General features: G+C 46.4%; 1 protein-coding gene and 1 non-coding gene across 4 annotated transcripts in view; both read left to right on the top strand.

Moving 5' to 3' along the window:
• The window catches only part of LOC142577288 (band 7 protein AGAP004871-like), a 505,838-nt gene that overhangs the window by 450,293 nt on the left and 39,561 nt on the right, over positions 1-15,984 (top strand). For all 3 annotated transcript variants that reach the window (XM_075687088.1, XM_075687089.1, XM_075687087.1), the window contains one exon: positions 11,888-11,970. In XM_075687088.1, the coding sequence (XP_075543203.1) occupies positions 11,888-11,970 (83 nt within the window). The remainder of the gene's footprint in view (positions 1-11,887; positions 11,971-15,984) is intronic.
• Positions 14,094-14,166, top strand: TRNAP-CGG (transfer RNA proline (anticodon CGG)). Its single transcript has one exon. It is a non-coding gene; the product is annotated as a tRNA-Pro (tRNA).

Raw genomic sequence — 15,984 nt, 5'->3', positions numbered from 1 at the left:
GACTCTTTCTTCTTCATTAATATAGCAAAGACCTTAGTTTCTTCATGTTCAAGCTTCATCTAGAAAAAAGTTTGAAGTATGTTTAGGAAACGGCATCGTGGACGATGCTGCTTCTTTTCTCGTAGCTTTACCAAGCTTACCACACGTGCGTGCTGTCTTAGTAAACAATAATCAATGAAAAAGAAAATTACCTGTAAGGGAAAAAATTGCACAACACAGCAAGCACAGAAGCCCATGTGTCCTCATGTATACACCCGTGAACAAAAGTATACGGACCATAGGGTCGCCGAAAAAACAGAGTATCTTCGTTATTAACATGCATAAACGGAAACTGACGAATGCACTATAAAATTCGTAATGCCAAGTTTCGCCTGAAGTCTTTCATTTCAAGTGGCATTCACAGACACAGGAGAAAATGAGTTATCGCGCAATCCCTGGTCCATATATTGTTGCTCACGGGTGCACAACTCGCGCATAGTTTAAGCGCGTATGTGCATACACCACGTTCAGTTCAGACACAGCTCCAATGCGCGCATTTCAGAGCCACGCAGCAGCAGAAACACTTACGCCACATTTATCCAATACTTCTGTGTCATTTTTTACTGTTGTAGACATGCCTTTGCGGCGCTAAGAAGACAAATTCAAGATGCGCCTTTGCGTAGTTCACTTCTGACTATCAACGGATTATTATTATTATTATTATTATTATTATTATTATTATTATTATTATTATTATTATTATTATTATTATTATTATTATTATTATTATTATTATTATTATTATTATTGCATCCCTTTGAAGCGGGGCGGTGACAAATAGTCACCTAGCCTGCGTAGAGAATTTGCAGTGGCGCCCTCTCCCGAGTGACGTCATGACGAGGACGCCACTCCATGCAGCTCACTCGGCTGCCACGCACGTTCCTTCGCTTCCTGCATGCTCGAAGTATTGAGCGTGCCAGCCGTACTTCCTGAAGGACCGACTACATTTTAGCTGCTCTTTGCTTTAACGCCAAAACAGCAGTTTGGTTTTCTAAAGCGCGTGACTAGCTAAAATTAGCGGCTTGAATATTGCAAATTATTTTGAGTTGAAGGAAGTCTACTGCTCTTGCAATGCTGCGATGCGCCGTGTCTGTCCATCAGTTTTGTACAGAAAAGTGCCTGCGAAATCCATCATGTGAAATTTCGTGTGATTTATCAATGAAAACAAACATTCCCACATTACTTTTGTTAAGATAGACAATGCATTTTATTCAGAACAAATGGTGTCAATATTACAAATCCATGTGTAAGATGGGAACTGCCAGCGAAGGTTTCGTCAAGCTTCGTATTGCTCTGGTGAGTTGGTCTAATCAAATGTGGGTACTGTATGAATGCGTAAAAGGAAGAGTTAGGCGCGTATTTTGTATGAATGAATTTGTTACTGCTCTGTCGCTTCTCCGGAAAAGGCACTCAGAAAAAGCATTGTTTGTGGCTGTTAACACGACTGCGCGTCATACATGGTATCTACTTCACGAATACCCGAAGAACAACCGCTGTATGCACACTTGTGCACAACAAATTACATGTATTTCATTACTTGCAATGTATTGCATTTTGATAATCTTATAATTTAACTATTGCATTTTTAGTCGGTAGGGTTCACTATAATTCAATTACTTTTTTTTCAGTAACCAATTATTTGTCATTTGTTACCTTATGGACAACACTAGCTGTAACAGGTGACGCAGCTTTGGGAAACTGACGTTGGTGGCAACTACAGTAGAACGCCTGAGATCGTGCCTCACAGACGCCTCGTGGAGACGCATCCTCAGACAGGCAAATGCGGTACCTCAATATTTATTTCCTAACGGTAATGTATTATCACATGTTAACTGATGAATTGAACAGGTGTTGGTATGCCTAGACAGCAACGGCCACTCAGGCTGTTAATACCAGAAAATCACATATATACAATTTTAACAGCTAGTCAGTAGCCCATCCGGGCGCGTGTTTTTCGAGTCCCGCAGCAGAAATTAAGCGCTGCGCTTCACAGACGACCCCGATACTCAGTAACGACAGTCTTGAGCAGAAGATTTCCGTGCATTACAACACTACCCTACGTCTCAGCGCGGATGTCGCGGCAGTTTTACGTATTGCTGCTGATATCTACACGACAAGAACGAGGGATAATTACCAATGACATTTTTTTAAAGGAAAGGAAATGTTACTAAAGATAAGGAACGAAGGAAAGGTTGCAGAATAAGCACTGAATGTGCCAGGCCAGCTCCTCCTCTTACGGTATATCTGCAATGATATAAAAGGTTAGGAAGAACGTAACGCAAAAGTATTCATTTACTTTTGAGTGATTCCTCAAATACTTTCGTGGGGAAGTAATTTGCAACTGTAAACACTTGCATCTTTGAATGAAGTAACTGTAATTGCCATAGGTTACCTTTCTTCCGATACTTGTACGAGTCTCCCTGCAATCAAAGCAAAGCTTCATGATTAAGACCGAGAGCCAAACCATTTAAAAGTGGTGGAATGTGTCATAACGGGGGGGGGGGGGGGATGGGGGGGCCTGCAACAGCCTTCATTCGACAATATGGCACACCCCTCCCACAACGGAACCAACCAACAGTGGCTATGGCGAGGCACGCATAGCTCACGAAATTCATCCGTTCAGTACAACTTCCAATTGAGACCACGAAGCAGTCCTTTACGGCGCCACCATGGCGTGCATAGAGTATACTCGATGCACTATAGAGCGCAGCTTATGCTGCCTTCAAGAGGAAAATTAAAGCGCCTTGTGCAGCACAAAGTACCGCCTCGTATACCCGCCGCATGAAGAATATACCACAAGCCTCCTATGAGTTCACTTGATTTCTACCTCCTTCAGTGAATGATGTCTTCGGTGGGCCCCACGCTACTAATGAATGAGGCTTAGACTTCTTGCTGGCCGCAGCCATATGGTCTTAAAGGCATACCTCGCGTTAAACATTAGGCCGAGCTTGTGAGTTCTTTGTAACAGACCCTTCAGAACTGATCACCAAGGAACAAAAACGTGTACATCACTGAATTGACTTCAACTTTTAACGCTGAAAATGTAATAAATACTGGTCAGTGTAATTTCGTGCGCGGCAAACAGGTGGAAGCCTCAACTATAGTTACTTCAAATTACCGTCGCTCAAAAGCCGCGACGAATGGCCTAATTTTGGGAAGCAGTTCAAAGTGCAAGCGGTGCCGGCAGAATGTTAACTGCGGTGTTAGTTCAGTCCTCGTGCTGCTGCTGAACGTTCCTGTGAACAAATGCGTAAATACAATATTTTACCTCGAAATACTAGTCGTTATGCCATAGACTAGCTCTATACTTTGCGTCTAGCGCAACGAAGGCACTTTTGTGTTAAGATTTTTTAGAGATACTGGTATCAATAAGACATTTTAGCTGATTACGAAGAGCTTCGTTTTGTCTATGTTGTCCATATTTGTTGCGATCTGTGCACATCATTTTATAACATGTGCACGTCATCGATCCTGGAGAGGCAAACCTCGCTAAATGTAGAAGTCATAGCCAGTGTTTGTTAGACGCCTTGCGCACCCTAGCAATAATTACTCGGGTCTCTTTATTGGAATGTTCTGGGTCTGAGTTTATGCTTTTTTTGCTTTTAGTAACCATGTCAGCTGCCTCTGCTGAGTGTAGAACCTCGCATGAAATGTTCGCCCTGTGCTAGACTCAGCTCCGTCGGTCGGCATTTTGAGGGTGCCTTTGAGAAACTTGTGTAGGAAATATCCATTTAATTCAAATTATGACAAACGCGAACATAAAAGACATTTCTGAAATGGCCGCCATAAGTTTAACAATACAGAGCACGAAAGTGAATAAACAGAAACCATCGCCCGAACCATCCGAACGCGCCGCTCAAACTTCCGAAGGCAGCAGGCGCAAGTCTTCTCTCGGACGTCACGTGAGCGGCGCTCGCAGCGCCCTTGTAGTTTGCGCTCGGTTCTAATAGGTCGAAGACATCGCGAAATCTGTCGCCATGCGAAAATACCCCTTGCACATTCGTAGGATGCAAGGAAGAAGAGCTTCAAAAGCACGAAGTTACTAACACGTAAACTAGCACGTAATTACTGACACTTAGTTGCTAGCATTTAGACGCTTGCACGCGCAAACGTTTACTGTAGGCTAGAAACCGCAGAGAGTCGTAGGTGTTGGCGAACCCGTATGATAAGGCGGGTAGCGGCCCCCAATGGACAGAGATCGTCGCTCTCCCTGCCAAAACTTCACTGCCCTTGAGCCGAACACCCAGAAATATGAATAGACTAAGAGCGTCCAAAAACTGCAATAACTGTTCTGACCACTCCTAAAACACAAGCCGTGCCGCAGTGAGGCGAGAGTGGGCGGCGTTTACCACGCCTTGAGGAGTGCCTCACTGAATATGCCTGCTTTGGGGCTGGCGGAAACGGGCGGCAAGGTGTTGCTGGCCCCTGTTGGACAACAGGAAGGCGGTCCGAGAAGTCGGAGTCGCAGCTGACATCGGCCGGGGAAGGCTTGATGTGCTGAGGCTCCTTCGCTGCGTCGACGTCACACCTTCGGCGAGGATGGCTGCAGAGATGACATTGGCTCCAACACTGGCAACCTTGGAGTGTCGCTCACGGACGTCTCATTTGCCGCGTTCGCCTGCTTCGGGCTCCAGGATTGCATGATGGGTGTTGCAGACGCGACGACCATGCCCGCAATCCCATTGCGCCTGTGCCGGTGGGGATGCGGGAACCAATTTGGGAATCGGACGAAGGTTGCCTCGTCTATGTAGTCTTCAAACGAATCTCCAAGGTGGCCGGACCGTGAAACAGCAGACTTTCGCCGCACCGTGGTGGGCAGGCGCCAGTCAGGAGCTTGTAGCAGACTCACCAGGTCTAACGGACCATCCACCACGGCCTCCGTCTCAACAGCCCATGTGACAACAGGACCGTTTGCCTTTTTGGCAATGGCTGCGTTGGCATCGCGGGGGTACGTGCTGCAGCAGTTGCGCAGTTCCAGAATGAGGTAGAGGCAGCGCAAGTGAGCAAATCCGAGGTTGCTGAGGCCCTCCGACGGGTTGCACTTCTGGCCCAGAAGTTCGTGAAGCTGGCCGAGCATTTGCTGCTCGCCCTCAGTATCGACCTGCTTGACGAGTGGCCCCATCGGAGCTGTAACTGTTTGCACGGGCTCCAAGGAAGCAGCCACTGAGGCTTCTGCAAGAAGGCCTTTGCTGCATTCACAGTTGCGCCGTCGCTCATTGTCTAGAGCTTCGAGCTTTTCCTTGGCAACGAGTTGCACGGCTAATTGCAACTTTCCAATGGCCTCAGTACAGCCTGGCAGCAGCTTAATGGTGTTGACCACCTGCTGTTTGCAGTTCTCCTTGGGCAGGCTGGGACTGAACACAGTCTCGTTGCCCCAGATCTGGCCGGTGATCTTCGAGCGCACTCTGTATATATTTTGGGCTGCGTCGACGTAGTAGACCATCCTGCCGTCGTAGTATGGCGAGCCCATATTCGCGCTGGGCGACAGGAATGGAGTTTTGGGCATGGCGTTGTTGCATCTCGCTTGACCACTATCACAACAGCCGGTCTCCTGAACTCGTAGCCGGCCACTTCGGCTGGCTGTCGTCAGTGCCAGACCGTGCTTGGAGTCCCCCACTTCAGCTTCGGGTGTAGCATTCTCCGCTTCCGCCTTCTCAAGCTTACGGTGAAGACATCCCGCCTTCTCCTTGTACTCCTCACTGAGCGCACTGTACACGGAAATGTGCACGTTCACATTCAGCGCATTCTTTCGTGGCTGGAGCTTAATCTTCATGGCCCACTCAGCGTACTTCAGGCTGTTGCACGCTTCTATGTAGCTCAGCTTCGAAGGCGTCACTGCCGCGATCATGACGGCGCGGCAGGAGCCACTCAGCGAGTCCTTGAAGTTATGGGCCAGCTCGCTGCCCCAGCACGGCAATCGCCAAATCCTGCCCTTCGAGACCGCGAGAGGGTGTCGATTCAGTTTCCGGGGCCCCGGAGGGACAGGTAGATCTTGGTACACGACGCAACGGGCCGAAGGCGAGGAACAAAGTGGCAAGCGGAGCTGCGAATGCGGCGTGTAGGCCGGTCGGTGATCGAGAGCTCGTTCTGTTCGCTCGTGGCCCGAGGCACATGCTCATGCTCGGCGCTGATCATTATGGCGCATGAGGACTCGCCCCGATGAAGATGACGCTTCAGACTTCATGGCTGTTCATTACCACGAGTCCCCATCTACCTCGTAATAATAATAATAATAATAATAATAATAATAATAATAATAATAATAATAATAATAATAATAATAATAATAATAACTGACAGTTTCGTTCATAGAACGATGCACTGACTGCGAGAGCAAGGTTTAGCGTTGCGCTTGAACTTCTCGGATGGTATTGCAAATATATGCGGGTGCGACCTACAGGGGAGCAGTTTCATTTCTGACATCCACCCAGGCGAATTTCTGGTTAACATCCCTAGCTTCTATGTTTATTTCCTCTTCCTTCTTGAAAGCTGTAATAAGCCGTGTAGGGCCTGTAATGGCGTCGCACACCCGCCAACACGCTGTCCGTAAAGAGCCAAGCCAGTGAAGTTACATCATCTTCAAGTCTGTACAATAAAATTTATTGCATTTTAATATTTAATTAGCCTGTAAATATTTAAGATATCTAGAATGCGCTGTGAATGATGTTATTTATTTATTTATAAATAATGCGCTGTGAATGTTTTGTTTTATGACATTTGTTTCTGGGTTGCTATTCTCAAAATTCTGAGAACTAATTTAATCACGAACGTAACACTGGATATGAGAAACTTGAGTGATCGGCTACTGTAGCAATATAACTCTCAAATACGGCATAGATAAGCATATAGCATACGTATACTTAAATATATGCGGAGCCCCACGGCGACGCTGACAGCGACGGTGAAAATTCGCTTGGAGGGTCTATGTAAAGGCTGTCGCATTAATAATAATAATCAGCTCATATAATGTCCATTGCAGGCCTAATGTTGCAGGCCTAAGCTACCGGAGTTCGTCCGTCGCGGCCGCTGAAATGTCACTCTTGAAATTATTCGGAATGGTTAAAAAAAAAACGCCTGCATAACGAATGCAATCGGCGGCACCGAGGATGACATCGTTTAAGGTGCCGAAGGCTCTTGCTAAGCATCCGATGAGGACGACGGCTCTCGTATTTCCGGCAAGGAGTATCTATACTGGACAAGAGTAGGCCCATGTCGCTTACGTCTAACGTAGTAAAATTAATTGAGAGTCTTCTTCACCTTCGTGTCATGAAATTTGTTAATGATAATTTAATTCTTAGACCCTCTCTGATTAGTTTCAGGTGCAGGCTGCACCATCTGGCATGCCCACGTCGACTTAGAAAGCCGAATACAACTCGCTCGTCGTCATAAGCAATACGCTGCCTTAGTGACGCTCGATATCGCTAAAGCATGCGATGCCGTGGAGCACACTGTACTTATATGTCGGCTAACGTCCTGTGGTGTTTCGGCTTATATAGTAGTGTTGATTCACTCATTTTTAGGTGAAGGATAATTCTATTGCTACAAAAGTGGCTTTTCTTCTTCTAGGTATGAAAAACGAGAGGACTACCGCAAGGTTCAGTCTTTTCCTGTATACTTTCATTATATTGTCATGAGCACGCTTCCCTGTAATGAATAAGTAACTACTAATGCTTATGCCGACGATATTGAGTTTTTCGGATCTGCAAGCGGCGTCCACACGCTATACCAACGACTGCAAGCTCACCTTTGTACCATGTAGAGGTGGTTAGATGTTAATCAGTTTTTACTGAATGCCAGAAGATGTGCTATTCTCGTCTTTCTGATACATGACCCAGAGCACCTCTCATTGTCTTACCACCTTCAAGATATGCCACAGGTAGTGGCTGTTAAATACCTTGGAATTATCTATGACGCCTCTCTCTCAACTGGCGCCCACACATCGATTATGTGGCTGGAAAAGGTACCCGTGCAATTGGCAGATTGCGCAGGCTGAGCAATCGCGGAATAGGATTGAGAAAAGATGAACTCCTAGTAATATTGTTACGTGGAACGACAGGACGCGTGACTAGTAATAGTGTATTTACAACGAGGTATGGACGCTGGAGCAACCAAAATGGTGGACAGCCTGTACACCAGACAGACCCATCTTCTTCGTCGTCTGCTCCAAGCAGAATGTCTCCCTCGGAATTAGTTGTCTTCGTAACATTACTGCCGGCGGTAGGAGCGCCGTCTCGGTGCATTTTAAACAAGGACGTTAGATGGAAGGCGGTATGCTTTAAGTCTGCTGACGTGAACTATGTCCCTGGGAGCGATTTTAGGTGGCACAGTCGGCGAGAAGGGAACAATCTCGTAGGTGACGTCCGTGACCTGGCGGACGATGTAGTTAGGGGCCGCGCACCGAGATAACAACTTCTCTGACAAGCCAATAGGACGGAATGGACACCATAGTAGAACTAAGGCACCGGGTGAGAAACGGGCGTTGTGATGCCGTCTATCATAAAGGCGTTTCTGGGTCGCTTGCGAGGCCGACAGCTTAGCGCGGGCGATCTTACGCGCGTGATCGACACGAGCGACGGCAGCACGTGCATATTCGCTTGGCGGCGCTGTAGCAGCCGGTAGTAGGGGGTCCCGTGGTAACGTCAGTTCACGGCCGAAGAGCATATAAGAGGGTGAATAACTGGCGGTGTCTTGGCGGGACGAATTGTAGGCGAAGGTTACGTAAGGGAGCGCGAGGTCCCACTCACGGTGGTCCGATGAAACATACATTGAGAGCATGTCCGTGAGGGTGCGATTTAGGCACTCGGTGAGACCATTTGTTTGGGGATGGTAGGAAGTGGTCAACTTGTGCTGCGTTGAGGAGGAGAGCAAAAAATCGTCAATTACACGGGATAAAAATGCGCGGCCTCGATCTGTGAGCGCTTGACGAGGGGCGCCGGGGTGTAGAATAACATCGTGTGGTAAAAAATTGGCAACGTCGGTTGCAGTGCTGGTGGCGGGCGCTCGAGTTATTGCATACCGGGTCGCAATATATCGTATGTAACTTCGTCTTGCATTAGAATTTGGCTGCGTTCTCTACGCTGGAGCTCCAGCCTACCAGTCCCACCCTCTGATCCTCTTAGAAAGAGAAGCATTACGTTTGTGTTTCAGGCTTCCTAAATTTGTTGCAAATTCTGACCTTTATCTAGAATCCCGTGTTCCTCCTCTTTCGTGCAGGTTCCGCCGTTTAAAAGTGCAGACGTTCTTGAAAATTTAGGAATCACCGCTGCGACGTTCTCAAACAATATTTTTTTCCCAGCCTGCGTTGTTTGTGGGTGTCATCTGGCCGCGGTTACATACTCTGCAAATTACATTCGTGCAAAAATTACTTGACCCTTTGGACATGCGCATATGCGATGTACTTCCGATTCCCGACAGAGCTGTTACCATGGACATTGAATTTCATGGGATTTTCCCTAATAAGGAAATTACTTCCATATCAGTATTTTAGACGGTCTATTGCTAAAACATCTGCAGAACCTTCAAACAAACATCGTAATTGTGACAAATGCTTTGCAATGTTAAGAAAAGTCAGGTGTTGGTATACTTTCTCCGATTCTTGATTGGACATTTTCTATTCGGCGGCCAGATTTTATACCCCTCTATTTAGCCGAATTCATAGCAGTGGTGCTGGCTCTGCGCAAATTATGCCCATCAATTACGTCAGCTGTGATAGTCACTGATTCATTATCATTGTGCTCATCCCTTACTGCTTCTCATAACTCTCGCGTAATGATGACGTTTAATTAATTGTTACCTGAGTGCTTGAGAAGTATCTGTTGAATTTGGGTGCCTGGCCATAAAGGACTAATTACAAATGAAATTGCAGATTCTCTAGCCAAGGCACCGATATGCGGCCCGATTCTCCCGTATTGTCCTTTGACTGCTCTTGTCACTGCTGCTAGATTTCGTAGGGGTGTCATTATGCAGGCAGTGTCGGGCGCCGCATTAACCAACTCTATGGATTACCGTCATCTTCTAAACTCTTGATGAAGAGATTTTTCAAAACAAGAAAAATTGGACTGTACATGACGAGGCGGTGCTGCCGTGTACCTACGTTAAACTCCTATCTACACAGGTCCTGGTCTGGTCCCCTCACCATTATGCTCATTCTGTGGCGAAGCGCAAACAATAAATCATTTTTTGTTGTCTTGTAGGCGTTTTTATGTAATAAGAAAAAAGACTACTGGAAATCCCGCTTCGCAATATTGGCCTAGATTTATCTGTGCCGGTGATCTTATCTATTGGAGGGTCCATTATTGGGTTCAGCCACAGAAATGTTTGCTTGGCACTCCAAAATTGCCTGACTGAAACTAATAGATTACCATGTTAGATTTATCATTCCCCCTACCCACCATAGTTTCCTTTCTTTATTTGGTTATTTATACATTCCTTTATTTATCTATTCATCTATTCTTACATTCATTATTCACGGTTTTCTTCATATTGCTTTTTTTTTCCTTCACAAAAAAAGAAATGCTTTCTGCATTCCAACGTTCAAACTGTCAATTATCTTGTTGTTATATACCTAATTTAACCACCCGATTCATGGCCAATATGTCCATGTGGGTATGCGCCAGAACCACTGAGGAGAAGAACAACGACAACAACAATTTAGCTGGTGACATCGACCAGCTAGATTTAGTCGCTGAGCTTACGGTAAATAAAGACGTGTCTTTTTGCACGTTTTGTTTTTTTCTAAAAACATATGGGTCGATCTAAAGTCAAATTATTTTTTTTATATCTCGGCGAGTTCGAAACACAGGGATTGACCTATATTCGTGTTCGACCTATATTTCATAAATACTGCAGCTGTACTTTTGCTTTTGTTTAATACTTTATTTTCATAAAATCATTGTCTACAGTCTATCTCTTGATTCTGGCCTGCTCACTACCCAGTTTTGTTTGAATTCTTCCCCATTTCTTCTTTCTTATATTACCTTGAACGACCCTATTCTTGGCCAATTCCCAAGAGTGGGCATGTGCCACTAACTCCTACGTTTCTACCATCTACATCTACTCTCCTAGGAACCGCAGCTGCGCGCTCCGAGTGAGCAAACATTACAGAGCTCATCGTGAACTTTCTTGCGCCTGCTTGACACGCTCTCCACCTGTGTGAGGTAGGCCTAGAAGATGGTGTGCAACCGCGATGACTCAGCATTAGAGTCGATGGCATGCTGCGTCCGATTCGTGTTTCCATTAAAGAACAGCTCGAAGAGGAAGCCAGCCGCCTGCACCTTGTGCATGCTAAGGTTTGATATGACACTGCTCTTTGTCTGATCGTCCCACACAGCGAGCGACGGCCCATTGGGGCACAGCATGTCTCTGACAACCTCAGTGTAGAATTTATAGGTGACTGCTATGTTGTATGTCTGGCCATCTGACCGGAGGCTGCGGAAACGATGGTACAACACGCTGGTCGGGAGGGAGATGACTCCGGGGCATTCTTCGTAGCCCACAATTGAGAACATTTTGCCAGCGGCCGTTGCAATGTACCTGAATACATAGCAATTGCACCCGCCAAGCAGCGTCTTTAGCATGTCATTGGTGGTGTTCTGAAACACATGCACATTGCCCTTTGCTTCCTCGAATGCTGATCAAACGTGAACGCTTGGTTTTTGTTGATCTTGACCGGATCCCGACACAAAATGTGTTGTTTTGCTCGTGACCTAGGATATTTGTGACATTGCCAACACCAGCTGCGCACGTAAACTTCTGACAAAAAAATCAAGGTGGCACCCCTCATTTTGAGTGTCAGCATTTCGCTTCTACGGTGAAGACTAAATGGGTGCTTCTGTCCTCTATCTCGCAGGTCTCTTCTTCATCATACCGTGCATAGACACCTACTGCAAGGTGGATCTACGTACAGTATCCTTCGATGTTCCCCCGCAAGAGGTAAGATATAAATATATTTACTGACTGTCCTGCTTTACCTTTCGCTAAAATTTCTCCCTGATTTCCAGGCAACAGCATCAAAATCTCGCCTTTGCCTCACTGGCAGTTTTACGAAAATTCCATTTTAGAACAGCATCTAAATGCATATCAGAGCATGAAAATAATTTCCTTTCTGTATGCAATAATTTTAATTGGTCGATGTAACTGCGTGTTTGTAGTTTCATGAAAGTAAGCAATGTTGTTGATATCTTTCGCACTAGCTGCAACAGCGTGCTGCTATACCTGCCGATAAGCGAAACTGCAGATTTAATCTAGGCACCTCGCCGGAAGTCCCATGATAGGTGCCCAGCAAGACGAGTGGCGGCGCCGCATTCAAGTTCCCGCACCAGAAAGCCGTGACGTCATGTATTTCGACGGCGTCTACTAGGGCCTAGTTAATTGTTTATCGATAAAAGTGGACTCACGACAACAAGTGCGCCAGAGAGCTGGAAGAACGCCATGATACTCATCCATAAAAAGAGCGACGTTAAATATTTGAAAAATTATAGGCCCACTAGTTTGCTTTCAATATTTTATGAAATATTAACAGGATAATTTAAGATAAAATCAGGGCAACACTTCAATGACCCAAGAGAACAGGCTGGCATCCGGAAGGGAACGAAAGACGAGGCGTTTATTTACATCGTTACGCAAAGAGCGATCCGCTCAACAAGCTGCTCGGGCACGAAAGGCGCAGGCTCCTTGCTTTTAAACCCACCCGGGAAAACCCTCGTTCTGTAGGAGGAGGCTAGCGCCAGCTGCCGCACGCGCTGCCTGTCGCAGCTGCTGCTCGGTCGTCAGGGCAACCAGCTCTGAAACTTCGCGCGCCAACAGCAGCGCCGTAACACATGGCCTAGCGAGCAGTGGGAACAGTTTTCAGCAGCACATGCTGCCATCTGGCGTCGTCAATTTCACCGCTCATCTTGAGGTACATGTGTCCAGATTCTGGCTAGGCTCAGAACTGGCGTGCTAGAACGTATGAGCGTCGCGCTTCTACAACGCGCGTGGGTATGGCCAGAGCTTGGCTGAACGCACGGAGCTAAAGTGAACGTTTACGCAGGCGCGCGTCTGTAATCACCCAAAATGCCGTACCATTCTCGTGACCTCTCTATCGGATGATTTCAGCATATTTCAGCTGCACACTCAAGCTGCCGTCGTGCCTCCAGGCCAGCGCTGGTTGCCCATACCCACCACGCTGGCGCCTTCCTGCGTCTAACGTCGCTTGCTCTCCCACACGCAGCTAGAAAGGGAGGTTTCGCGCTTGAGCCCAAAACGCAACACACAGACGCCTATGCGCGCCGGCACGCATGTCTATGTACGCTGCGGGAAACATGGGGCTTTCAGCGTCTTCAACTCTCCGAAACGTCTTCGTTGTCCGAGCAATTTAGTTGAAGAACTTGGCGTTGTCTTTGGCCGCGTTACATGAGTGTTCGTCCCGGAGGCGAGTCGTAACACTATTTCTTGGTTGAACGAGAAGGAGAAGAAAGGGGTTAACCGAGGGGCCCGATTTTTATAAATCGGATCATAAGAAGCAAACAAACAAAGACACCAAGGACGACAAAGGGGAAATTACTTATACTTACTAATTGAAATAAAGAAATTATAAATTAATGGCATTGAAAGTGGATGAAAAAACAAATTGCCGCAGGTGGGGAACGATCCCACGTCTCCGCATTAGGTGTGCAATGCTCCACCAATTGAGCTACCGCGGCGCCGTCTTTAGTTGGTAATTTCGTTAGTACTTTCAAATAGTAATTACAAGTAATTTCCCCTGTGTTGCCCTTGATGTCTTTGTTTGTTGGCTTCTTATGATAGAATTAGTAAAAATCGGTCCCCTCGGTCAACCCCCTTTCTTCTCGTTTATTACATAACGAGGGTCTCGAATTCGGTGACATTGACGGCTTCAGGTAGCACGTGCGGATTTGTTGCCTTCACCCAAAAAAGGTCACGTACACGTGACGTCTGCGGCAGATAGGATATTCCACATCCGCCGCCAAGGTTTGTGAGAGGAGGCGCTGGCTAACACTCCCAGTGTTAGTTCTAGTAGTAACACATAAATACCCCAGAAAGCGGAGGAAAGCGGAGCCGTGGTAGCTCAATTGGTAAGAGCATCGCACGCGGAATGCGAAGACGTGGGATCGTTCCCCACCGGCGGCAAGTTGTTTTTTCATCCACTTTCAATTCCAATAATTTATAATTTCTTTATTTCAAATAGTAAGTACAAGTAATTTCCATTGTGCTGGCCTTGATGTGTTTGTTTGTTGGCTTCTTATATTTTTTTATTGCAGATTTCAGGTGTGTTAGACGCCAGTAGGACAAATGAATGAGATTTGGGGCCTGATGTAAAGCCTCCTCTTGACCTTTATCCGCACCGCGCAGTATTTAGCCGATATTTTGTCGATATTCTAAATAGCATAGGAATAAGGTGGATGCTCGCGAGCGCGTTGCCGGCTTGCATATTTATACCACGCGCTTTTTTAGAATGGTCACTGGATCCTTTTTCTCCTTTTCTTTGTTTGCAGAAACGCCTGTGTAGCAAACGTGCTCGTTGATTTGCTGCTGCTCCGAAAGATGCACGTCAGGATAATCATAGCCTCGAGCGTTATCTCAAATGTCTCAGAAACAATCCACACGCAAAAAAGAAGTGAAAAAGAGAAAAAAGAAAGAAAAAGGAAAAAGGCGTCACGGCAATAAAAATGCGAGACGAGAAATTCAAAAGATTTTTTTGTTCTTTTTCCACGCAGGCGTGCAGGCTTTAGCTTCTGTCTGATGTATTTCTTTTTGACATCGGAGCTGAAATGGCGGTTTATTTTTCAACCATGTGGTCGCGATGACCTCTAGGTGCTTCGCTTTTATTTAAAGGACCCCGCTGCCCTGCCGCGATAGCTATTGCAGAGGGGGGTGTCGGTTTTCGCGTTTGCTTATTTTTCTCAGCCGCCGCGGCGTGGCTGTTTCTCGCGACTCGAGGTATAATTTTAGGGGAAACGCAAACACTCATCTCAGCAACGAGGAAGTCGCACCGTTTTCTTTCGTCGCCACTTCAGTTCACGTTTTGCTTTGTTTCTGAAGGTCGAACTGGAAGAGAAAGAAAATGGAATTGTGGAGTTTGGCGCGGGAGCAGCTTGGCTCAGGCACACTCTTGCAGGCTTGGCGTCGAAAGATAGGACACGAGTTTTCTGCGCCCTCAGGCAGTGTAATATCCGAACCATGCACCGCCCATGACAAGTGTTCATAGCGCTTCGAGTGCGCAAGCGCATTCCAATCGCATCTAGAGTCCTTCGCGGAGGACCTTTTAGAAAAAGAACTGAGCCAAAGCCTTTACGAGAGCATAAGAGCCGTGAGAACAAAAACAGCGAAAAAGCGCCCGGATTCGCTTTTCCAGTTGCAGTGAAGTAAGAAAAAAAATGACGGAGTAGCGTGAGACTCATTCCTGATGGTAGCTTTACACTGAGTTGACACCACTCACTACAAATGGTTGATACTTTACGCGCTGATTGTTCGCAGGAAGCAGTGCACCCATATCCCGTTGTCTGTTTCATTTTCGTGTAGTTTTTTGAAGCAACGCGAAAGTCACTCAGTCGGCTGTGCTACACGGCCACTTCAGGTTTCAGCCTTTCGTTCCTTCTTCCTTGTTCTATTTCAATGCACGCTGGCAGTCGAAATTAATCTAGAAATTTCCACACCCACAACATTTCCAATCGACTTTGTTGTATGTAGAGGTGTTCGAATATCGAGAGTTTCAAATATAATCGAATACGATTAGTCGATATAAACGGCCTTCGTATATCAAATAAAATATCGATTATTTCCTATTAGTAAGAAAGAAAAAGATCCACGGAGTCTGTTCGCCAGCAACGGACTTGCTTACATTATTTGATATATGCCGTTAACTCGTTGGCAGGTCAACTGAGAAGCTCAACCGCCGCGGTAGCCCTGTGGCTATGTCGTGGCGCTGCTTAGCTCGTGGTCGTGGGT

This window comes from Dermacentor variabilis, chromosome 1, assembly GCF_050947875.1.
Source record: "Dermacentor variabilis isolate Ectoservices chromosome 1, ASM5094787v1, whole genome shotgun sequence".
NCBI lineage: Eukaryota > Metazoa > Arthropoda > Arachnida > Ixodida > Ixodidae > Dermacentor > Dermacentor variabilis.
Note: the sequence above shows the minus strand (reverse complement) of the source record. Positions and strands in the feature narration are given on the sequence as shown.